Source organism: Neophocaena asiaeorientalis, unplaced genomic scaffold, assembly GCF_003031525.2.
Source record: "Neophocaena asiaeorientalis asiaeorientalis breed wild unplaced genomic scaffold, Neophocaena_asiaeorientalis_V1.1 scaffold116, whole genome shotgun sequence".
Lineage (NCBI taxonomy): Eukaryota > Metazoa > Chordata > Mammalia > Artiodactyla > Phocoenidae > Neophocaena > Neophocaena asiaeorientalis.
Window position 1 is genome coordinate 11,032,602 of NW_020174561.1, and position 26,890 is coordinate 11,059,491.

The following is a 26,890-nucleotide window of genomic DNA, read 5'->3' on the forward strand; positions in this document are numbered from 1 at the left end:
CAACATTTGAAGGTCACCCAGCTAGTAAGTGTCACAGCCAGTGTACAAACCCAGGGGTCTTTATCTCCATGTCTTTGCTTATAATCCCTGGATGTACTACTTTAGTACATTATTCTATCTGCAAAAATTTTATTATTCTATTGTTTATATGACTGTATGGATTATTTACAAATTCTATGGAGTGCTTTGTTATGAATTTCCTTGACTAGCTAATGATATATTTTAGGTACCTTGGAATATGGCTACTCATGGCTCATGGTCATTACATTTGCAAGGGACAGTCATTTCCACAGCCATTTTCCATTCTTGAACAATCCACGTGGTCATCACCCATTCTAGCTATGTGGTAAAGCCTAAATAATTTTATTCCCTCATCCTAGACACTACTTATTTTTAATTTCAAAAATAATTTCTTGATCCACTACTGTATCCAATTCAAACTATTCAGTAAGTTATAATGTATTTATAAAGCTGTAATTTTAAAGAAATTATGCTATTGAGTTCTCTTTTTTTAAAAAAATAATCATCTCACACTTATTAATTTGAGTTGAAGATATATTGAAAGAAAACCTTTCTCATGGCTAATATTTCAAACAGTACAGAGACCATAAACTGAAATGAATGAGTCCTTTTCCCTTAGGACCTTCAACCTCTGTGGTTAGAGATAACCACTGCTAATAGTTTCTTTTGTGTCTTTCCAGAAATTTTCTATGCACATATTTGTTCACACTTTCCTTTCTTCACTTAGCCATTTATTTTGGTTGCCTTTCCATATCAACACATAAAGTGGTACTTTATCCTTTGTAGTGACTATAAAACATTCTACTGAATGGGTGTAACATTATTTGTTCATTTCCCTGTTGATGGATAATTTAGATAGTTTCTAGAATTTTAAAAATAATCCAATCCTATTATGAACATATATCTACATTTATCTTTGCATACTTATCCCTACTGATAGGGCAAATTCATAGCTGGAGCATTTTCTGGGTCAAAGCATATGTATGTTTAAATCTTTTAAGGTTTTTCCCAATTGCCAATTCTAAAGTGGGTTTTACATTAATACAAAAAAATATGAGAGTCTAAACAGGCTGCTCACACTTTAAAACTCACACAGAACCCCAACATGTCATGGTATTAACTTCTGCTCTGTGGGCATAAAATGGCAATTTGCCAAAGAAGAACATTTTATTCTACATAAATATTTTACTCCTGGGCCAGGTTTACCATTGCCCACTTATATTTTCAAGTTAATTAAACATTACTTGTTTGTATTTTTCCATGGCTTAATTGAAAGAAACAATAATGTTTAAAATAACAGATTTGACTAATTATTTGTTCTAGGCCTTGGCTTAGGCTATTTCTTCCACCTGGAAAATCCACCTCATTCCAACCCTGGATGTATATATTCTACCTGCCCTTCATGGTTTATTTCAAATGATACCTTCTCCACCTAAATCATGTTTATTTCCTCAGAACTCCCAGCACCTCTATTTAACCTTTTAGAGTTCACATTATATATAAGTCCATGATAAATGGTAGCTATCATTATTATTAGACACTGGATCTTTCCAGGTCTATAAATGTTCTCATTCTCTCCTGTCTTCCCTTGCCTGCTCCAATGGATGGATTTAGCTCAAACTACATATTTAGTATTGTGATACTAATTTTATTGTCTTTTAAAATAAATGGTTCAAGTTTTCATTTTTAATATCAACTGGTTAAAATAATATTTTTATTCTAAAGTTTCAGATTGTTGAACACAGCAGAAAATGATTTAACATGTCTCTTTGGAACTCATAAACATATGCAACTTTAAAAACAGAGAGTTAAACCTGAAACATGCTGGTGAGAGTAACATGGATGCTATCATATTAAAGGCCTTTGGAGGCAAGTGAGCATAGTTTACACGCCATCAGACCTATTTATAGAGCTGACTCCTTTCTGCAATGTCAACTGTAACCTTATACTTATTTTAAGCCTCAGTGTCTCAAGTATCAGCCTCTACTAGTTGTACAGTTCGCTCTTATTTGATATCAGAGAGCCCAATGGAGCCTTCTGAAGAACCTAGTCAGATTAGCAAAGATAACTTTTTAGAAGTTCCTAATTTATCTGATTCTCTTTCTGAAGATGAAGAAGTTAAAGCTACCTTCAGACCTGGTTTCTCCCCTCAACCTAGCAGACGAGGTTCTGATTCATCTGAAGACATTGACCTGGACAATCCACCTTCAGGTGCAAGAAGAGTTTCATTTGCTGACAACTTTGGGTTCAATCTTGTGTCTGTTAAAGAATTTGATTCCTGGGAATTTCCGAGTGGTTCAACTGATTTTGACTTAATGAAGGACATTTTCCACACAGAAGAATATGTTTTATCTCCACTATTTGACTTGCCTTCTTCAAAAGAAGACCTTATGCAACAACTTCAAGTACAGAAAGCAATACTGGAATCAACTGAGTATCTTCATGGATCTACAAGTATGAAGGGCATTATTCGAGTTTTGAATATTTCTTTTGAGAAGTTAGTATATGTGAGAATGTCCTTAGATGACTGGCAGACATATTATGACATATTAGCAGAATATGTCCCAAATTCATGTGATGGTGAAACTGACCAATTCTCCTTTAAAATTTTATTGGTTCCTCCTTATCAAAAAGATGGCAGTAAAGTTGAGTTTTGTATACGTTATGAAACTTCTGTTGGTACATTTTGGTCAAATAATAATGGCACAAATTATATACTGGTTTGTCAAAAGAAAGAACAAGAGCTGGAGCCTGGAAAACTACAGGAAGAAGTTCCTAACAGACAAATAAAAGGCTGCTTAAAGGTAAAATCAAGGTGAGGATATATCTTACATTCCTTACTTTTTTATAATCTTAAGGTTATTTAAGGTCATTCTTTATTTCACTGGTTGTAAGAAATAGCCATTCTGTTTAAAAATATATTTTTGTTATGTATAAAACAATGGTGCTAGGCTTTAATAAGGTCAGTGCTATTCAAATAAAAGCACTGTGTTATCTATCCTCCAAATGTAAGGAAAATATGGGTATAATGTAACAGATGGCAGGGGGACTGCAATGTGTATGTTGCCTACCTAGCGAGTTATAAATTGCTTAAATTCAAACCACAGAGTCTAGATTCTTAACATATAAAAAAAAAAAAAAAAACATATAAAACTATTTATTTTGTCATTTAATGTATATTTATTTTCAGTGGTTTTTAAGTACTTTTGCCGTACTTCAAAACATTTCTGATTAACATAAAACTGTATTTCAGTATGTATCTAGTGCTCAGAAATTCACAGACTTCCCCCCAAAGCTGTAACGAACTTTTTAACGACTGATTGAGTCATACAGGGATGTTTGGAGTGATACAAATTAAGTTAATTCGGAAGAGCTATGACTTTAATGATAAGCTAAGAGAAAGACAGAAGTATATGAGTGATGGATGAATTACACATAAAAGTTTATAATTATAACCAAATGTAACATTATAGAACACAAAGTAGTATAATTTAGTAAAAGTAAATGGAGCAGAATAAAAAAATGACCCAAATAGAAATAAGGATATTAGCTTTATAGATTAGAGATTTGGGATTTGACCCCTCATTAGTAACCTTGCTCTCTTGTTAATGTAAAAAATAAAGAAAACTGAGTCTTCAATTCTATCTCTTGTAGAGTTGGCTAATTTCCATGACAGTAGGCGAGTAGATAAAACATCCAAGAGGAGACAGATGTCTCCTGTTCCTCCGAATCCACATGCTCTACCAGCCACAGGCAAATGTTTGATTATCCTCTGGATGGTCCACCATAACTGTCACTGGACCCAAGGACTCTAGTAACTGCACCAGAAATAGTGTAAGATGATGAAAAGGGAACTGTATTAAGAATCAAGACACCCAGATTCTAAGTGGAATTAAATAAAAACATAAAGAATTACATTGGGAAGGTTCTAACCTCTTATGCTTTAATGCCTTGATCTCTTATACAGCAATAAATAATAACTACTAAATGTGTTATTCTAATGCATTAATGAACTAAATATAATGTAGGTGAAGCAATTCAATCATATAAAATATTTCTGTTTTCATTATCCTCTAAAGTCATTTGAAAGATTGGTTTATCTGACTTTGTGAGATATGCTACATTTCTTAGTCCAAACAAAAGTTTCCCAGTTTTAACTGATGCTATTGAGAGATAATATAATCATAATCTCTATGTGCTAAAGTAATAGTTTATTAGTTTATGAAATTATTCAGCAACATGTTAGCTATATAGATAAAATAAGTTCAACACTATTTAATAAACTATTTATATACATAAACATACACATATTAAATACTTTACAAATAAGATCATCATCTGTGAATATCTAATATACATGCTGCAAGTTGCCCTATATATTAGAGAAAAGTGAAACTTAAAAAAGGCGTAGCCTTATTGTCAAAGACCTCATAAAAGAAGCAGCATTTAACTCTGGATTTTTCTGCAAGTTAAGAAATGCAGCTTTAAAATTACAAGCATTACATGCTGAACTATGGTAAAGATAGAGGATTCCTTTGATAGAGCAAACTTGACTTGATAGCAAGAACAAAAAAAGGATAACTGCTAGGCCTAATCTATCCCAGTCATGATATTATTGAAACTTCTCCTAGTCTAAGATATGTATAACTGGATATATATCAATACCCACATTTGTATTCAGAACAGTAACCATTGGATTCATAGCGGACACCATTCAAGTTTTAATATTGCTTTGGGGAAAAACTTGAGAAGAGCTAAACCACAAAATGGTCTAAAGGCCTGTAAAGTTTCCTAATGAGTTATAAAAATGGAAAAAATCTCTCTCCTTCAAAACCACAAATACATTTTCTGCACTTCTATAACTTAAAAATGACCAACATAATTCAAACCACATTTTGAAAACAAGCATTTGCCTCTGGAGGAGGCCTTTTGTGCTGAATTTCAGTCCAACGTGAATTTTTACATCTGATTTATATACCACTCAAAATGGAGTGTATAAAGGAAATCCTGACAGATCCTTAGAACAGCATGTGCCATAATAGAATATTTATACAGCTTTTCCATGATATAATTTATATGCAATGGGGTTTCAAATATTCCTAAAACTCACACAAGAGAGCATTATCAAATTTCTAAATGAATATTGCAGTTGGATTTCATTGTGAAGAATTTGGTTAGGGAAAAACGGCACACCTTATTAGTGTTCTTTTACAAAATGTGTACTTGGCTAAAGCAAAAATGGACTAATACTTATTTGATCAAAAAGTTATAGCTTCTAAAATATCTTCCTCCCATCAAAAGTTACAGAATCTAAATGGGTCTGTTTTGAGCATTTCCACACTTCCTATGTAACTTAATTTGGAGGTCACTTCTTTGAGAAGGTAAATGCAGAAGAGAAATGTATGTGAATTTTTACTTCATACATGCAAGTAGATTAATAGTAGTGTGTAACAAAAGTCAGAGTTAAACTGAAAATAAGTCTGTCTTAATGTAGAGAGTAACAACTAACTTGAATTCCTCTTGATACCAAAGTTAATTTGCTATCAGGGTCTCAGAGATTGTATCTTCTAGAAGTGTCAATAATCCCTTCTAATAAGTACAGAATGAACTGTGGGAACACACTGAGTGAGGTAGGATTTCTGTTATGTTTTCTCTATGGAGATTTTTTTTCAGGTCAGAGTTTGCAAACCTCCACATCGATGTAGTTGTCTGTTTTCTTTGATTCTTATTCATCTATCCACTTTGGACAGAAAGAAATATCTAGAGGGAGAGGGAAACAGTTTGTAACACATAGGCATATGACTGAGAGTGACCCAAAGGTATTTAATTGCACTGAAAGGCATGCATCATGAAATACTTGGTAAGTGTCACCACATATGTGGCACTGGTGTATGTGTTAGCAAACAAACTAAGTAGATTTCTGATCTACATCTCAGGGCCATCATTTCAAAATAAACGACCAGGGGCTTCCCTGGTGGCGCGGTGGTTGGGAGTCCGCCTGCCGATGCAGGGGACACGCGTTCATGCCCCGGTCCGGGGGGATCCCACATGCCGCGGAGCGGCTGGGCCCGTGAGCCATGGTCGCTGAGCCTGCGCGTCTGGAGCCTGTGCTCCGCGACGGGAGAGGCCACAGCAGTGAGAGGGCTGCGTACCAAAAAAAAAAAAAAAAAGGACCAAAAGAATTAAATGACATTGATATAAATAATATTAAATGTACATAGATAAATAAACTAAAAATAGCATGCATACGTAGTATAACTTCAAAGTTAAAATTTGGGGCTTCAGAATTAAACATGTCTGGGTTTGAGTCCAAGATGCACCACATGCTAGCTGTGTGACTTTATGCAAGTTAAACTTGGTACTCCTTCTGTTAATTGTGAATAACAATAGTACTATCTCATAGACATTGTTAGAGATTTCCATAAAATAATACATATAAAGTTTTGGCATAGTGTCTGGAACATAGTAAGTTATCAGTAAATAATAACTCCTGCAAAAAGACAAGGCTAACTCTAGCTTTAGGTGGATCTGAAAAACCCTAGAAAAGCCCAAACTGCCCCAAAGTTCCTTTTCTCTTTCCTCTCACGGGTTCTAAATTTTTACCTTTAGAGAGCCATTTCTTTGTCTTTTGCAGGATTTTAATCAACAAGGGAAACTCACTGAATTCTAAATTCTCTTGAGATGTAGTCACCTGATATCTAGAACATCTTAAAGTTGGAAGAGATCTTAATGACTATTAAAATTTCCATGTTCAATAGATGAAAAAATGGAGGACCAGATCAAAAGGGTTAAAAAAGGCATTGATTATGGCATTGAACAGACACATATATTAATCCCAGGTAATATACATTTAACTATGTGGCCATGGACATATTACTTTACATCTCAAAGCCTCAGTTTATTCATATGTAAATAGGGGTAATAGTGCCTGCCTAATGTTGTGATGATTAAGCTAAAATAAAATGAGATTATATTTTAAAAACTTCTAGTAAAGTGTTGGGCACATATAAAGTAGTCATTAAAACCCAAATACAATTGCCGTCATTATTATCAAATTGTGTTCAGCTAACTAATTTCTTGGTTCTTGGGCTTGTGTTTTTTCTCCTGACATCATAGTCTTCCTTGTTCAGGTTTCAAAATTCATTCCAAAGGTGTTTATTAAGGGCCTGTGTGTCAGGTACTGTGTTGTTAGGCATATGGCTGGAAACATGACCCCGTGAAGACCAGAGGCCCCAAGGGAACAGGGCTCACAGGGGCTGAGGGCAGTTGGGGTGGGGGGGAAAGAACACCAAAACAAAGCTCAGATTCTTTGGGTATACCAGGGAAGCCATGGATGAAAAAGAACTACTTACATTACATTTCAGGTGTTCTTGGATCTGTGATCTATAACTGATCTTGTGTTCTGGACAGCGGACTGACCTTTTCAGCATCTCTTTTTTCCTCCCAACAGCTGCTAAATGTTCCTAACCATTGGGTACACAGACTGACTTCATATGGCTTTGTATTTTGTTAAGTGAAATCAACTTATTATTTTAAGTAATGAAATGGCATGATATAGGTGTTGGATGGTATTTATAACTTGGCCAAGTGAATGCAAATAAATGCCCGAAAGATTTCAATGCCAAAGGAAAAAAATTGATCAGTCTTCAATTTTTGTCCTTGAGGAACAGAACCAGGTACATTCAAGAATGGGAAAGAGAGAGATACTTTCTAAAGCATGACTTTAAGATTAGAGAGAGTTTATCTTTCAGGGTGGGAAAATCATTAAAATGAAGCCAAGAAAAGCACTGGAAAATGGTGCCTAAGACATGGTCCTGTTGCATGTTCCAGTCAGAGCTTTAGGATTGTGAGACTTCCTCAGTTTTCACTTACAGTATAACCTGGGGTCCTGGAAGTAGTGCAAAGAAGTGTCAATAGCCCCATGAGGCCTTTAGGACTTAATGTATTCCATAACTAACCTGTTTTGAGTGCACGCTAATTGTGGAAGCCGGGTCTGTTTAAGGGAGGGACCTCTGGCAGGGCCATATGGAAACCCAGAACACAGCTGCACAGGACCCATCAGGAGGACTGTTTGGAAGCTGCCAGATGGTTGACAGCAAGGAACCAACTAGTTTAGAGTTTCCTTGGAGATCTACCAGGGCTTTGTGGCTTCCTGGTCTTGTGGGAAATCCATACCCCTATAAGCCTAGACTTTCCCTAGAGTAGTTTTGAATCTTTTCTGAGAGCAGAGGAAGAAGAGGGTCTCACCACTCAGGGTTTCTCTCAAGCCCTAGCTGAAGGGAATCACTATGGATGCCAGGCCTCACATGGATCCTCTGGGATCTCTACAAGCCTAACTTCCCACCTGAAGCCCATGTGCAGCCTGTAAAAATGGAGCAGGGCCCAAGAACTCTGAGCCAATAATGCTCCAGGCAAAAGATGACTGTGAAGTGGGACACTTAAGTGTTTCACCTTCTTCCAATTCTGCTCACTGTGACTCTTGTCCTTGTTCCAAGGTTTTACCCCAGCACCCCAACAGGAATAGTATAAAAGAAGTAACCTCAGGGGCAGTCACCTGAAGTGGGCCTGATTGTCTACTGCATTGTCAGACTTAAAAGATCATACATACATAAGTGTGTGTGTGTGTGTGTGTGTGTGTGTTTATATGTGTAAGCACATATTTATATAATACACACACACATAAAAATTCCTTTCCTTAAATGCAGACCTCTAGGCTGGCAGGGACTATCTCTATCTTACATCCAATTAACGTCAGCTGCACAAATGGGCTTTGAGTTTGGATTGAGACAGTGGAAATGGATAATTTTAGAGCTGGGAGCACTATGGGGTACAAGGCAGATTTGAATACAGAGTTTTGGTAGGAGATCCACAAAAGCAGGAGGACCCTGGGGGTCTGGAGTGTGTGTGTGTATTTGGGAGGGAAGGAGGATTCCAAAAACAACAAGGCATATTGGAAACAGCATGGGCTTTAAAGTAGGGCAGATTTGGGCTTTCATTCTAACTAATTAGTAGCTGTATGAACTTGGATAAATTACGCTTTGTATCCATTTTATTCAGGTATAAAATAGGGATAATAATCTCCACTTGGAAGAGTTGCTATGACAAATACATTAGCTAACATATATAAACATCTATCCCAGTTGCTGACACTTAGTAGATACTCAAAATGGCATTGGTGATAAATTCCATATTTTAAAATCTTGTACATGGGCTAGTCCTATGCCCAAGATTAACGGAGAGATGATTTTTCCCCTCAGTATCATTCCTGCTGCCTGGATCCACGTTAGTACAAATACATAGTTTCAAAATTATGGGTTCAATAAGCTTTTGGGCACTAACCAGGGAAGCTAATATTTTATGGTATTGCTACTATGGGGAAAAATGATTCCTAAATTCCAGCAACTTCTGGGTTACAAAAAAATTTTGAAACATCGACTGGATTTTTTAGGTATTTTTTTAATGAAGTACAACATTTTTTTTCTTAAGGTAGTTCTTCTTAAGATGGTTCTTTTGGAGTAAAAAACTGAGTTGGCTATACACAGTTTCACCTTATCATCCCTGTATACATATGAATAGAAATTGAATTTTTTTATTATATCTCTATTGGAGTATAATTACTGTACAATGTTGTGTTAGTTACTGCTGTGTAACAAAGTAAATCAGCTATAAGTATACATATATGCCCATATCCCCTCCATCTTGAGCCTCCCTCCCACCCTCCATACCCCACCCCTCTAGGTCGTCACAAAGCATTGAGCTGATCTCCCTGTGCTATGCAGCAACTTCCCACTAGCCATCCATTTTACATTTGGTAGTGCATATATGTCAATGCTACACTCTTACTTCGTCTCAGCTTCCCCTTCCCCTTCTGTGTCCTCAAGTCCGTTCTCTACGTCTGTGTCTTTATTCCTGCCCTGCCCCTAGGTTCATCAGTACTGATTGTTTAGATTCCATATATGTGTGTTAGCATATAGTATTTGTTTTTCTCTTTCTGGCTTACTTCACTCTGTATGACAGACTCTAAGTCCACCTACCTCATTACAAATAACTGAGTTAATGAAACTGAATTTGATATAATTATTTCCTCTAAGAAGATCTATTATACACCATTGAATTTTGGTCATTTCTCTGCTTTTGAAGCATTTTCTGTACCCCACCACTATATAAAAAGAAAAAACTCCTCAGGGCATAACTCTCAAATCTTTTCTGGTTTTTATTCTGCTTCCCTAATAGCTTTACTTGGGTAACTGGCATGGTAGTGTTATTATCTATTATATAAATAATAACTGGTTTTTAACCTCAGTTTATAACCTCAGTCATACTATCCTGCTGTTTAGAGATTTTATGACAAAGAGAAATAGATTGCCAAATTGGACTGTTATACAGCATTGTTTAGTGACAGAGACCAATTGTACATTAAACAAACCTGTTCTAGGAAATTTTACTGTTCCCTCCCCCTCTAGTTATTCTGAAAATGGTCTGTCTGTGCTGTACATCAGTGTTATTCAAGTCACAACTACAAATGGGATTCTAATATCATAAGACAATGATTGTCCTGGGTGCGGTTGTAGATTTGAATTTCATTCACCCCTTTTGAAGTTTGCAGTAGTAAAAAAGATCAAAATATTCCCCAAATTTAAATCTGTAAAGCATGCCAAATTGTAGATGCTTTTCCTAATTATGTGAAACAGATTTTATACCCATTTAACACTGATGGTACTCTGCTTGTTTTACAGAATTAAACCATGATACAAAGCTAACCTATTGACTCTAAAGCTGTGATAAAAACCCTAAGCTGATTTTCATTCTTAAAAATTACTGTGGATGTATTCACACAATTACAAATTACACAGAACTGCTCAGGTAACTTTCAGCTTCATAAGCCACATATGATATAAAGCTGAGTATTTTCACATTTTACTAATATCTCCTTCTGAGGATTAATGTTTATAAATAATTTTATAATAATATATTGTTACAACTTAAATCTCTTGAGTATTTGCCAATGGAAAAATCTCACCGAATTTTAAAATCACATTCAGGTACAAGCAGAAGAAAATATGATCTTCCCATATAATCTTGAGTAAGTGTATAAGACTACTGTGCTTAGTGTAAATAAAGTTATAATCATTTTTTTCCAATGCTAATACAGCACTTGATTTCTGAACAATCTTCCTTGAATTGTATTGTAGGAGAGACCATCTAATTCTATCCTTTGCTTTCAGGCAGAATTATTCTGAAAACTACCCAAGCCAAATGCTTATAATATTCTCTTTTTAAACATCTCCTGGGAAGACTGTGTTCTTTAGTAAAGTATTCGATCAGGAACGTCTATGTTTTTCATGTAGCCATTCATGTTGTTATATACCTTTAATCTTGTCATTTGTTTACGCCGATTCTCAACTGAATTAAATGTTGGAGTTCCTATACTTATACTTTAAAATTAAAGTATTTAATTTCTATTTTCCATATCAAATAAGCTCAACAACATTAGATTTCCCCCCTGAGTTCCTAATGATCAAACTAATAAACTAGTTTGTAGTATTTCAATGCAAAAGTCAGAGAAGAAAAAAACCATCAACAACCAGTGAATGAAGCACTGTTACAAGGACCGTGCACTGCCGGAACCAAGGTATCAGGGCAGCTGGATAGGTTAATAGGCTAGCTAAGAAGCTTTCCCAATCCTGCCCTCTTTAGCTCTGAGTCCTGAGTATTGGACTCCTGTGGGAGTCAGAGAAGGGAAAGAGGCTTTATTTTACTAAATCACAAAATTAAAAGTACTTCAGAAGATCATGTCATTTATTTCTCAATCCTACCTAAAAAGATAGCTGCATTAGAATTGTTGAAACTCTCTTAGACAAATAATGAATAATTTTGAATGATGGCTACACCCTTTTCTAGAAATCTCATTTTTAATACAATTTCATTCAATAATATAATTTTATAAGTACATTGAAAAGAAATTTTGAATAGATTTGTAAAAACCAAATGTAACACTGACCAGCTGAAATTTAAACTGTTGTAAGTGTACCTTTTTGTAGAAAGGTTAATACTGTGTTCACAAGCAGAAGTCATTTGAATATATGTTAAAATTATTGATTCTGTGTGTATGCGTCTATGTGTGTGTACAATTTTAACTAAAAGGCATTGTTTGAAGCAATGAATATGTACAGAGGACCGGTACAGTCAATCGAGCTGATAATTTATTTAGTAAATTGAACATAGGGAGCAGTATAAGTAATATTGCCCACCTCCATTCAAGTTATCCTTGATGCATTGCTTTTTTGTGCGGAAAGCACATACGCATATGTATATATAAGCTTTTCGCTTTTCACAAAGATAGTTCATAATTTTCTAGTATTTTATATTGTTTGTATTAGTAATACCTCATTCAAAGTTACCTTTGGCAAACCAAGTTAAGCTTTAGACAATGGCAGTTATGTGAACATTCAAGGCATTTGTTTACAAATCTCATAAAACTCGTGTAGTTCACCAGGGCTACTCCTACTGTCGATTTATCCATGTTATGGAACTTGCTTTTGCCCTTTCATAGCTTCACTATACTGCCTTAAAATTACCAGTTTCCGGCAATATTTTCCCATGGAGTAGCTACTCCTATGATGCAAAATAAAACAACTTTCCTTAAATAAAAGGCCTGCTGTTTGCCATGCTTGCATCTGATGCAATTTATAGGCAAAGAAATTAACGTTCAGTGAAACTTACTGTTTATCAGATCTTTTTATTTGGAAGAAGAGGACTTTTGTCATATGTCCCTCTATATCTGTTTAGCCAGAATTCTTCCAATGGTGGCCTTTCAAATGGTGGCCTTTTCCTGCACTTTTAAAAACTTTTATGTGTGTGCCATCTTCTCAAATGGATTGCAAGATCCTTGAGGTCAGCAGTGGTATATTAGTTTAAGCATTACTCCCCACTGTGACTAACAAAGGGTTTTGTGTGGAAAAGCTCTGAAAAAATATTGATTAAACCTGATAAGCGTAGAGCCTGGTAAAATCCTAAAGTATCCATTCTGAATACTTAAAGAATGAATTATACTTTTTATAATTTTAATGATGAGTGCTTTTATTGTTTTCACAATCTTTAAAAATCAGGGTCCTACTGGTCATCTCCATCTGGATATCCATGTGGCAAATTAATTCCCTTACATCCCAAACCAAAGTTACATTTCCCTTTCAATCCTAATCCTTCTTCCTCTATCCTGTACTTTGTTTAAAGTCATAATCATCATTCCAGTCATGCAAATAAGAAACGTCAACATAAGAACTTATTTCTCTTTTGCCAACTCCTATTAATTCTACACTCATATTCGATTCCATTGCCACATAAGTAATGATTGTTCATTTGAATAAAAATAAACATTGTTTCTGGGGCTTCCCTGCTGGCGCAGTGGTTAAGAATCCACCTGCCAATGAAGGGGACATGGGTTCGAGCCCTGGTCCAGGAAGATCCCACATGCCACAGAGCAACTGAGCCCTTGTGCCACAACTACTGAGCCTGCGTTCCAGAGCCCTCGAGCCACAACTACTGAGCCCGCATGCCACAACTACTGAAGCCCGCGTGCCTAGAGCCCATCTCCTGCAACAAGAGAAGCCACCACAATGAGAAGTCCATGCACCGCAACAAAGAGTAGCCCCTGCTCGCTGCAACTAGAGAAAGCCCGCACGTAGCAAGGAAGACCCAACGTAGCCAAAAATAAATAAGTTAAATAAAAAAATTTATTTTAAAAAACACATTATTTTAAAAATAAAGAACAGAGTATACAAAAAACATACTTACACATTATAAAATCAACAGCTAAGAGGGAAATTTATTTCTTCAATAACCACATATTTGTTGTCTAAATTGACTCAAAATTAAATATAGAATTGAACATATTAACCATATTAACATCTTGTAGTAGTCTAAATTTACTTGCAGTTACCAGGGTATCAAAGAAAGATCAAATTGAGAAATAAGTTAATATAGTCTACTATAGGACACTTTATTTAGTCTTTCCTTCTTTCCTGTCTTCTAAAGAGCTGATTCATTGAGTCAGTACAATGTTACTATTCTGTAATGTCAAGTAATCTTAACATCCCAAATAAAAGAAATACTCATTGGTCAGCTTTTGGCTTCCTTCATATCACAATCCAGACCAGTGGGACAAGAGAAAAATCCAACAGGCTGAATAATAAAAGACCAAAGGCAGATATTGAATGTCCACTGATCAGAATTGAGTCATTCATTCTTTCTCTTTGCCAGGGCCAGGACCAGGGCCAGTACTCATGTTAGTTCTGCTGCCGCTGCTTGTGGCACTCACTGATTCTGACACCTGTGGATTCTGGGTCTGGCTGTTGTTCTGCCTGCTTTTCTTTACCTTAATGACTTCCTTTGACTGGGCCTTTTGCCTCTACCAGATTCCTCCCCTGTACCTAAAGCTAAACACCTAAACCACGTCCTCTCTGTCTTGAGATTGCAGATTCTTCACCTTTGCTTATATGAAACCATAAAAACAAAAACAATTAAAGAGAAAAAATGCAGTGCATGTAAATGTTTAACCTTAAAACCTACAAAAAGGTAGTATGATGAATCTGCTACATTCTGTTGAGTACTTTTTAAAAAATATATTTCTTTATTTAGCTGTGCTGGGTCTTAGTTGTGGCATGTGGGATCTAGTTCCCTGACCAGGGATTGAACCTGGGCCCCCTGCATTGGGAGCGCAGAGTCCTAGCCACTGCAGGGAACTCCCTATTGAGTACTTTTTTAAAAAATTACTTTAATATAATTTTAGATTTTAAAAAAATTATAGGAATAATATGAAGACTTCCCATATTCTTGTATATAAATGTTTTAAAACTATATAAGAGGAGTCCAGTTACATTGATTCTTATAGGCAAAAGCTTTTACCTTTGAAAACCATAAGCAATGGTGACTTTCTAGTTTGTAGCTAACTGCTGATTTTTGCAGAATATAAACTACAATTAAAATGTTTTGTGAAAATATTAACAAACTCAGATGGAAATAGTACTGTTATTATATTATAATGCTTTAATTTTAAAATTATATTTTTCTTTTTATGATATAAGAATTGGGAAACAAATATATGTTTTAGGAAATTAGCATAAATAATTATATATTTTATATGGCAAATAATAATATACCCTGTCTATAATGACACATCAATTAACTCTTACATCACTACCCTCAACTATCATCTCATAGTTTTCATTAAGAGTTTTACTGTAATTTTCCTAATATCCTAAAGAGCTTTATTGTATAAAACCTGAAGTTTCCACCCAAAGTATAAATGTATTATTGAGGTAGGTAATGCATAGCATTTGTAAATAGTTATGTTTCACTTTCTCAGAAGATGTGTTTTAATGAAACTTGCTGAAAATTAAAGTTTTATCATTTACGTTTGTTGTTGTCCAATTAACTTTTAGTATACAAATATGGATGGGTTCCTATGGAAAATGGCATTTTTGAGACTGAGTTAAACAATTTCTGGGGAAAGCTTAGCTGTTGACTGAGCATCCTGGAGGGGTATTCTTATTAGTACAACAGAATACTCCTGTCTGTGACTAATTGAGGCAATTATTTTTTTTGAAAACCCTCAAAATTATGTTGGTGTGATTATAAGATTCTTTTTTTTCTGTGTTATTCTTCAATTCCTGGGGAATTCCTTGACCACTTATGGTAATTTTGGACCAGTTTGCTTTCATTCTTTTAATTTTTATCTGAGCATCTGTAACATTTATCAGAACTTGTCTACAAAACCAGGTGGGACTCTCATCTTGTGCATGGATTGTAGTCCACTGACAACTTTAAATTTATGATATTTTACTGCTTCAACAAGTTATCTTGTTCTTTGGTTTAGAAATTTCTAATTATATAAACTTAAGGAATACATACTTTAAATGTCTCTATCATTATTTCTTAAGTGATATAAAATTACCTCCTACTAGATCACTTTTATACATTGTAGTCAACAGGCCAGTCCTATTTACATAAGAAGAAATTTAGGCAAAAGGGATTTATTTGATCAAGACCAGGAAATATATAAGAGGAAAAGCTCTTTTTGTGATTTAAGATCTCTAATTCCCTGTGGCTTTGAACCATAGTGCCCCAATCAGCCAATTAACCATAAAGAAATTACAGAGTCCTTAATTTATGTAGGATTCTTCTAGTTAGCTTCTATTTTCAAGCATTAATTTGATAAATGGATAACATTTATGCACATGAGAAGTTAGTTATCAACATAAGTGGAATGACACAGACTTAGAGGAGAGCATAGGAGATGCAGGGCAACAGGCTTTAGAGAAATGATTTACTGCAGGCGGACCTGATCAGAAACAGCATCACAGAGGAATTGAACTTGATCTGGAAATGGTAAAACTTGGGTAGGTGGAGAAGAGTTAGGAGACTGTTTACATAGAATAAAAAATACTTGTGGACACGGCAGCAAAAAAGATAAGTCGGAGATTTTGTTGTCAATTTGACTGCCTGGAATGGAAAGAATTGTGAGAGTCAAACTTGAAGAAAAAGGTTGAAAAAGAATTGCACAGTCTTGCTAGACCAAGGATTTTGAACTTTAGTTCCTATGCTCAAGGATAAAGTATTATTTTAGTTATATCAATCCAGAAAGCATATGCAGAATAGAGTGAAAAGTATGAACTAGGTCACTGTCCATAAGAAGGGATATTGATTTTCTATGTTCATAACTGTTTTTTACTTACTGTTTCTGTATGTTAGAATGTTTAAAACATAGGTTTTACCCTTTTCTCATTATCAATATTAACTGAATTCTGCTATAGGTCATCTTTAACGTAAATAAACACATATATATATTATGGCACTAATTTTTAGGTATTTCTATACTATTTCATGGGTGATTTATTTTACTACTCTGGTGACACTTAGGGGAAATTTATTTCTATAATTGTTTCTCACCCAAATTCTTCCTTCAAAATCTAAGGTTTATGTTTTAATTTAGTGAAAAAGATTAGTCCAGGCATCTCAGTCTTTATCTTCTTGGATGGATACATGGAAATTACACCAGTATATTTTTTTCTATAGTACCAATGACCTCAAGATTAAGAGGGTATGAATCTTGGTTCACATGAAAAAAAATAATCAAAATATTAGTATCAAAGTTCTAACTATGCTTTTCAGCTTGTGTATTAAAAGAGAGTAAAAAAAAAGATCGATGACTAGAAGAAATGAATACAGGATCTTCATACATTCAACAAATCTTTGTTGAACACATACTATGTGTCAGGTACTGTTCTCAGTACTAGAGATACATCATGAAAGAAATGACAATCCCTGTCCTCATGTAGCTTACATTCTAATGGAAGGAAAACTAATAAGTAATAAACATAAAGAATAAGTAAGTTATTTTAGAAGATGACATATGCAATTGAGAATATAAAAAACAGAGCAGCATAAAAAGAATAAGGAATAAAGACTACTTCATTGAGAAGATGACAATTGATCAGAGACTTGAAGAAAGTCAGTCATGAAGAAATCTGGGGGAAGCGAGTTCCATGCAGAGCAAAGCAACCAGTGCAAATATTCTAAGCAAGTTCAAGTGATGGATCTCCCCTTCTGTTTACATTAGGTTCTCATGCTCTTTAGGTCGCCTGTACATTCTTGGGCTTATTTCCCAAAGGACCCATCACTACCCACAGGGTCTCTGAGAGAAAGGGGCAGGGTAGCAAAGGTACAGATGAAAATATGTCAGCAGCAGTTTGTCTTTGACTCTAAAGTCTTTTAGGGTCCCTTTCTGCTTTCTCTGGCTGCCCAAATCCCTATATCCAATCTTTTAGATTCATCTTTGCAACTGAAGGACTGAGTTGCAATTTTGTCTTGGTGAAGGTGCAGTTGTGTTACAGGTAATCTAATCAAAGAAGAAATTCCACATTTGAGTTATCTTAAAAAGCACTGAAAAATTCTATCTATTATTATTTTATTTCAAATTTTTTCGATTATCCTGACAATAGACTATAAGTATTGTAGATACTGGATAAGTTTATGTAAATTGATACCTGTAAGAAGAAAACATTTTTCATAAATTAACACTGTATATGTATAATAAATCAAGCAAACCATTGTAAAATGATGATTTGGAAAGAGCAAGTGTAATCTTGCAAGTGCCTTTACTTATGTAGCAAATGAGGAAAAAAGAAGACCGGAATATAAGCAGTTTTCAACTTTTTATATGAAACATTATTTTACGTATTATAAACTCCAAACACATTAAACTATCAGCATTATCCACAACTTACATTTAAGCCACTACATTGCGTGTTCTGCTTTTTTAATAACTGTCACCTCATTGCTACCATTTTCATCTCAAGACTAATTGTCTCTTTTATGGGATCTAACCAACTAGTGTCCTTGGCAGTACACTTTACGGTGCTTGCATTTACAATAATTGTTTGGGCAATTTGCCATAGTACAACTGGAAAACATTTTACCATCCCAGGTCTAAATCTTAACAAACATGATCAGTGTTAGGGTAGAAAAGATTAATGTCTCTTACCCTAAACAGCATCTAGATTTCATTTCAGTTAAAAAAAATCAGTAAATTTAAATTCACTGTTGTATGGATTGGTAATTCCCATGATGAATAAAAATTAATTGTGGGCTTCCCTAGTGGCTCAGTGGTTGAGAGTCCACCTGCTGATGCAGGGGACACAGGTTTGTGCCCTGGTCCGGGAAGATCCCACATGCCGTGGAGCGGCTAGGCCCCTGAGCCATGGCCACTGAGCCTGCACGTCCGGAGCCTGTGCTCCACAACGGGAGAGGCCACAACAGTGAGAGGCCCGCGTATGGCAAAAAAAAAAAAAAAAAAAAAAATTAATTGTTTAATAGACCTAACAGTAGCAGAAGTAAAATCCCTAAAGAATTTACGTTATTGCTAACCTGCTTGATTATGTATACCCTCTCCTCCCACCCCACAGAAAATCTTAAGAGCAGAGTATTTTCACTGAAGGATTTATTTTCCCACTAACCATACTTTGATATAGTAAAAGCCAGGGTAGAATAGTAGTGTAAACCAGTGTTTCTTAAACTTGGGTGCACATAGGAAGGGGAAAAATAAGGCACCCACACCTAGATCCTCCTATAAGACCCCAATTTCATTGGTTAGGGGCAGGTTGCAGGCACTGGTATTTTTAAAAAGCTTCCCAGCTGATTCTGATATGCACCAAGGTTGAGAATGATCTAAACAAAAGACTAAACACATGTGTTTTGAGTTGTAACTTTTTTTTAAATTTGAAAATCAATTAGTCTCAGTATCCACTAAAAGAATAATGCTATTAAACAAAGAAAAATTAGCAAATAAAATAATGCTTTTGCAAATATGGCCTGAGGGATTTTTAAGCATTAATAGCAACATTAAGTACTGTGGGAATTACGATACAAAAGATAAGCTTTTTAAATAGGGCATCTATTAAAGAAATTTTGCCCCATCATTTGTGATGACTTGGGGAAGGCGAAAAAGACACTTTAAATAGCATGGTAAAGTTAATTTCCATTTAGAATGAAGTAAACTTTCAGAAAGTATTTACTTTTCTTTTTGAAAAGTATATACTTTACAGTTCAGAAAAGTCAAACTTTTAAATATGATTTGTAATCACATTAAAGGATATGATCTTCCTTCAGTCTTCTCTCTTTACAAGCCCATGTATATACACAGTTGCTACTGCCTTCCCTGAGTTTGACTTATGGATTTTATTACAATTGACCCTGTATGGATCCTGTATGGACCCTGTTATGGATCTTATTACAACGGGGATATCAGGGGTGCTGACCCTCTTTGTAGTTGAAAATCTGAGTATAACTTATAGTTGGTCCTCCATATACTCAGTTCCTCTGTATCCATGGTTCTGCATCATCAGATTTAACCAACTGCAGGCCACGTAGTACTGTGGCATTTACTATTGAAAAAAAATCTGCATATAAGTGGACCCACACAGTTCAAACCTGTGTTTTTCAAGAGTCGACTGTATTTTCTTCTATAGCACTCCATGCTTCCCCAATCATGAAATGTACAGCTGTGATTTTATACTGCCAGTTTTCATTTATCATTCTTTAGACTGTAAGCTCTATGAAGTCAGAGTTGGTTCAATCTCAGCTTGTGCTAGTAGTTTAACGTCTAGCATGACGCCTGGCACAGATTAACTACTTGCTGAATGAATACATACTAAATTTTGTCCAACGTTATTCTGACTTAGCATGATGTCCAGTAGAAGGACTGAATCATTTTAAAGCCACTTGATAGCTGTATTCTTCAGAATGTTGACTGTAAAGTCTTGTGCTGCCTTGTTAAAAGTGTGGCAGAGATCCCCATCTATGGCAACATAACTGCATCCCTTCAGGATTCAGCCCTTGCATTTGACTCGTTCAGCAATCCCAGCCTGTGGCCCAACTTCTTCAGTCGCTTGTTCCTTGCCTTTTAGTTCATACTGGTTCTCAACTTGTCCTTCCCAGCATCGTATTGCTCTTCTATTAATCTCTAACCATAGTCTGTCTTAGTGAGACCTTCACACTTCATCTTCTTAGGTTTGCTGGCAATGAATTTTGCTTTACTTAATCAGGGATCCAAAAGCCTTCAACTGGGAGAGCCATCTTGGCAGTGATGAGCTCCTCCTACCTATTCCATCTCTTCCAGTGAAAGGCACCAACCAGAGGAGTAAGGTGGTGTTTGTACTGTAAGCTTCTTAAATCAGTTAGACTTCTTTTCTTGACTCTGTAGGTTCATTTTCATCATCCCTGAATCTGCTTACATCTTCTCCAGTCTAGAACTTGGCTAGGACCAATAACTGGTGGACATTTTCTAGCATTTTAGTATTGAAATTAACATGAGCAAGAATATGAAATGTAGTTGGTTGCATGTGATAACTACACTAATAAAGATTATTTATATTAAAAATAATATTGCCTCTTATTTAAAGAGTTTTAATCAAATAGATTCTATGAAGGATCTCTGCAAGTTAGCAAAGACCTTAAAGCTAATTTAAAAATTCTATTACTTGGACATCATCCAGATTAAGAACTCTTGCACTCAAAGACACAGTCAAGACAGTGAAAATGGGAGAAAACATTTACAAATATATCTAATAAGTGACTAATCCAGAAGAACTCTTACAACTCAATAATAAAAAGACAGCCTAATTTTAAAATGAGCAAAGGATTTAAATAGATATTTCTCCAGAGAAGATATATTAATGACCAATAAGCACGTGAAGAAGTATTCAATATCATTAGTTACTATGAAAATGCTAATCAAAACCACAATGTGATGTCACTTCACACCCACTATAATGACAACAATCAATAAGACAGATAATAACAAGTGTCGGTGAGGATGTGGAGAAACAAATTATAGGATTATCATAAACCCAGCAATTTCACTTCTAGGTATCTACCCAGGGGAAATGAAAACATGTCCACGCAAACACTGGTATGTAAATGTTCACAGAAGCACTGTCCACAAGAGCCAAAAGGTGGAAACAACTCAAATACCCATCAACTGGGAAATGTGTAAAGTGAGTGCATCTATACAATGGAATACTATTCATCAATAAAAATGAAATATTGATACATCCTACAACACTGATGAACCTCAGAAACATTTTCCTCCATGAAAGAGGCCAGACACAAAGAATGCATATTGTGTGATTCTCCTAATATGAAATATCTAGAATAGGCAAATATCTCAAAACAGAAAGAAGATTAGTGGTTGCCTAGGACTGGGGATGGGAGTAAAGAGTGACTCTAACAGGCTTATTCTTTTGGGGGTGCTGGAAATGTTCTAAAATTAGATTTGGTGATAATTGAACAACTCTGTAATTATGTTAAATATACTAAATGTCACTGAATTGAACACTTAAAATGGGTGGATTTTGTGGTATGTAAATGATACCTCAGTAAAGCTGTTAACTTAAAAAATTATTTTACTAGTTTTGTATGGGGATACTAATATTTTATGATAAACAGATATAGATTTCTATAGACGGACTGTAGAATTTAGGGTTTATAAGTTTAGAAATAAGGGTCTGAAATTTCTCCTGAAATTTAGTAGAGAAATAGTAGTAAAAGATTGTTTTGTATTTTAGATGAGGCTAGAATAAAATGGCAAGAAAATGAATATAGGTTGCATACATAGTCCCAGATGAAAAATTATATTTCCCATACATGGTATGTGTATAAGCTTTGAAAGATACTTGAGTACCTTTCCATGAATTCTGTAGATAATTCTGCTGCAGGAATAAGGACTATAAGTTTGATCCCCTTCTTCAGAGTATGTTAATTCAAGGACTGAACAACTTTCACTCCATAACATTTTTCTTATTGTTTCAACAGGGAATGTGGATATTAATTTTATCTTTTTGCAAAGTGTCGATGTAATAATAATAGGTAATGTTTATTGATTGCTTGCTGTATGCCAGACACTGAGCAGTTTAAATCCATTTCCTCATTTAATGTGTTACATTGGTACGAACACTTACTCTTCTTAGTTTAATTGCACTTTTCTTTCTTGTGTCCTCTTTCATGGCCTTTCTCTGCTCTCATTTTCTTTTTTCTATTCCACTACTCTTTCCCTACCCACCTTCAGAGCAAATTATTCAACTGCTGGTTACACTATTCATGTTTCAGAATCTCATTTTTTAAAAACAAGTGATTCGTTCACATTGTTCTGCCTTTAGCCAAAAAGCAATTTGACATTGCAGAAAAATATCAAATCAAATTTTGTGCTGAATTTTGACTGATTTAGTCAAAATGTTCAAGTGGTTTGTATATATAAACCTGCCTTAAATCAAAGAAATGTGGGCTGAAGGGGAGGAGGTCTTTGAATATGAAGTGGTAGATTCCACAGGAGTGCAGAATCTTTTGTGAAGAAATCCGCAAGAGGACAGAAAGAAAATACTAATTCACAAAAGGTGTGGGTGAAGGGCTGGCAAAGAAAACCTGTAACACAAGATGTGGACATTTGTGAGTATGCCTCAGTGCATTGCATTAATAATTTGCATATTAAGAAGTCACGAGTCTTCACGTTAATGAATCCCTAACTAGTCTCTGACACAATAGAATGAGTGTCCCTGGAGGAGTCATTATGGCCTATCATGTCAATGATCCGCATATTAATGACTCTCTTACAGGCTCATCAACAGGTAGCCTAATAGGCTTCCATTGAGTTCTTTTTCATTTGCTTTTTAAATGTATCCTCTCCTCCCTTCCTTTTGTAATCCTATTGTGAAGATTCGACAAAAAGGTGCATTAAGATGATTTTAATGTGTGACGTAAGTTCACAAAAGCATTAAATTTAGAAATAATGCTTTAAGACTTCCTGAGTCTGCCTAGAAAACTTTTCAGATGCAGTTAAATACAAATCCAGTTTGATAATAGGGTTCTTATTTGGAATTTAACACAAACCATCCAACCCAATTTACCATATTTCTCTTTTCCCTGATATATCAATTTATGCTGTGATTAGCATAAGTAGAGTAGGTAGTTTAAAAATGTTTGTGAAACTGAATTTCTTGAAAATGGAAATGAATTCCACTGGATTTCATATGATAGAGGTTACTAAACACTTATTAAAACTAAAAGGCAGTAGCTGATAATATTAAAAAATTTTAAATATAAAAGAATTTTAAATTTAGAGAAAATACGTTTATTAATTGCATAGCCATAAATAAAAGGTCCTAGGATTTTGAAAAAATGATTTCATAACTTTTAATTTTAACATTTAATTACAAGCAATAACAGGAAGGCAGTACTTTAACATTTCTAACTTGATTTGGCATGCCCTGACTTTTGTTGGCCCTAATTATTATATTTAAGATACTTGGTGATTTTTCTTATGAACATAAAACCTACCATCTCCTATACGAAATACTGAAGAACTGCTTTACCAATATTTTACTGAATTATACATCATTTCATCTGATTTACTCTCCAGATAAGGGGAAGAGTATTGATACATGCTTGAAATTCTCTGTCAAGAGCCAGGAAGAGGAGAAAAGCTGCGGAAAGAGTTGGAGAAGTTTGGCACTTTGTTCCCCATTAAAGAAAAAACAAAACGAACAACCCCATGTAAACTTTACTATCTTGGGGAACAATAGAGGGCATAGGTGCTCAGGGGAGTGGCTGCCACCCTCAGCTGGGCAACAGATCCTTTTGAGAAGTGTCACTTCCGAATGATTTGATTTCAGTTTGTAAGTCTCATGCTCCTTTGTTTTCCTTCCCGCTCCTAGCCCTTCCAAATACAACCTTTCCACACATACACTGGGAATATCAATTTACATTTTAAATTACCCTTTCTTAAAACAGTTTTCAAAACAATATTTAATACAAATTCTGTAGAGCTTGGATGTCAAATCTCAGTATTTAACAGACCAAATATCTTAGGTGATACTTACATGTAGATTTCACAGAGAAAACATGCTTAATCAGGATTTCCTTAATTGCAGTTAGTTAGCTCATAGTCATGATTTTGTGATAATGACTTTTTACACGAACACAAACAAATCAATATCTTTATGAAGGAAATAATGCCTGAAAATTAGTATCCTTAGGAAAAAATAGATATTAACAATTCTCTGATAATTTTCAAAAGATGGATGCTGTATAAAGTTCTTGGAAATCACTTTGTAGGGGAATTGTGGAGAATCAGAATGTCAGAATTCTGAAGTAGTAAGAGTCTCAGCTGGACAATGACTAATTTTTCTGTCACCCACATGCTCCACGGATAACAATTACTTCCATTAAGAACTCAGGTAAAATAAGGACTTTAGACCAATAAAGTTAAGAATTCTTTTCTGATATCTGTCTGATGTACATTCTTTAGTTTTTCCAGTATCCATCACTTAAAAACATTTACATTTCTCTCTTGGTAGAATATAATTGGCAGATTGTGGCAGAGAAGTCCTTTGGGCCAGGTTTACCTATAACTCTTCTTTCACTGAAAATTCACGGATTCTGCTTGTAATTATGTCTCTCCTAAAGCAACCTGCAATTTTTGTTGTTGTTCATACGTGAACCTCCAAGGTTTGACTTAATTAAGCACGAGATTCTCACAATTTAGTACTCCTTTAGAAGACACTCTAAGGAGATCCCATCTCTACAAAATTGCACATGATGCCCAGATTCAATCACAGAATTAAATCCAAATAATGTTTTCTCCCTGATTTCTGTGGGGTGGGTGAGCAAGAAAATATCGCACCCACTGCTTTGACATGACAAAGCAGATTTGAAAACAGCAATCCTTGGCAGAAGACAAAGAGTTAGGAAATGAAGCAACTTTGGAAAAGAAACTTACCAAAGAATTCTTCAACAAGGTTATGCTTTTTTTTTTTTTTTTTTTTTTTTTTTTTTTTTTTGTGCGGTACGCGGGCCTCTCACTGTCATGGCCTCTCCTGTTGCGGAGCACAGGCTCCGGATGCGCAGGCTCAGCGGCCATGGCTCACAGGCCCAGCCGCTCTGCGGCATGTGGGATCTTCCCGGACCGGGGCACGAACCCGTGTCCCCTGCATCGGCAGGCGGTCTATCAACCACTGCGCCACCAGGGAAGCCCAGGTTATGCTTTTTAGTTGCTTCTTTCTCTGCTATTGAAATTTCCTGCATCAAGAAGGCATCATACAATCGTTTTCAATATATTTTCAAGATCAAGCACTGAGGCAATAGGGAATGTTCTAATTTAGTAAAAGAAGTAGAGAAGATTTTTAGGAACATAGCAATTCAGGTTTGTGGAAAACAGGAAAGTGACTCAATAAAACCATCTGGTCACTAATGTGGTGATATGTTCTTAGTTACTGGAATACTTGAGCAGTTCACTAGACTTTACTCAAGGGGCTTGTGGTTTGCTGTGGTTTATGCTTACATTTTAAAAGTAATAAATTAACTTATATCATATGTATTATCCAATATATTCATTTATCCCAATCATTTGTAGATATTGATAATGTTCCACTATATGAAAGGTTTTACCTGGACACAGTAAAATAATTTGGGAATAAATCATTGTATAATCTGCATTATAAATAATGTAAGTCTAGCTCACAAATTGTGTGGGTAGGATTTCTGTAGGTATTAAATTTGAAATGCTGACCATAAGATTTAATTGAGAATTTATCTTTGTATTGCAAAGTTAATGGTTATTTCTATTGATCCTACTAGCATTTATATCTTTTGAAAACAAATTTAAGAAACTTCCAAATTACATTTCAAAATTATATTTATGGAATATTATTAGTTACATAAATATGGAACTCCTAAAACTGGAAAGCATGTGATTTAATGTCAAAATTGAGAAAGGCAAATTGTTTCCATTTTGAGCAATAAAGGGGTTGAGAAATAAAGGGGTAGTAGCTGCCTGGTTGTATAGAGAAGGATCACAGCGCTCAATCTGGTCTCAGCTAGGAAGTCCCTTGATCTGTTATCAGTGCTTGCCATGGGTGCGAGAGAAAGAGGCCAGCATGAGAGTATTGTATTTGATATCCCTAATCTAATCCAGAGCTTTCACTTTGAAGATGAGGAATCCCACAAAAACCATGTTCTTTACCATATTAGTTCTTAGTCTCCAGATTCAGCATCTAAAGGAAATAGAAGCCATTTAAAATATTTGATGTTTTTTCTTTGAGATTATTTCTTGCTTCTTTCAATCCCCGTTATTAATGCAGAACTGTCTTCATTTTGTTTTCCTCTGTGGAATTATTATCAAGGAACTGAATTTTAATTCATCTTTTCATCCTAGATTCCTTCTTGCATTATGCCTTTAAACTTTTTCCTTAGACACTTCTGTTCACAATTAGACATTTAGTGCTCTAATTGTCTCTCTTTTGATCAAATATTTCTCTTCTGT

At 35.2% G+C, this 26,890-nt stretch overlaps 1 protein-coding gene across 1 annotated transcript in view; it reads left to right on the top strand.

Moving 5' to 3' along the window:
• Positions 1-2,048: 2,048 nt before the first annotated feature.
• Positions 2,049-26,890, top strand: part of PPP1R3A (protein phosphatase 1 regulatory subunit 3A) — a 36,530-nt gene continuing 11,688 nt past the window's right edge. The window contains exon 1 of the mRNA XM_024757842.1: positions 2,049-2,836. Coding sequence (XP_024613610.1) covers positions 2,049-2,836 — 788 coding nt within the window. The remainder of the gene's footprint in view (positions 2,837-26,890) is intronic.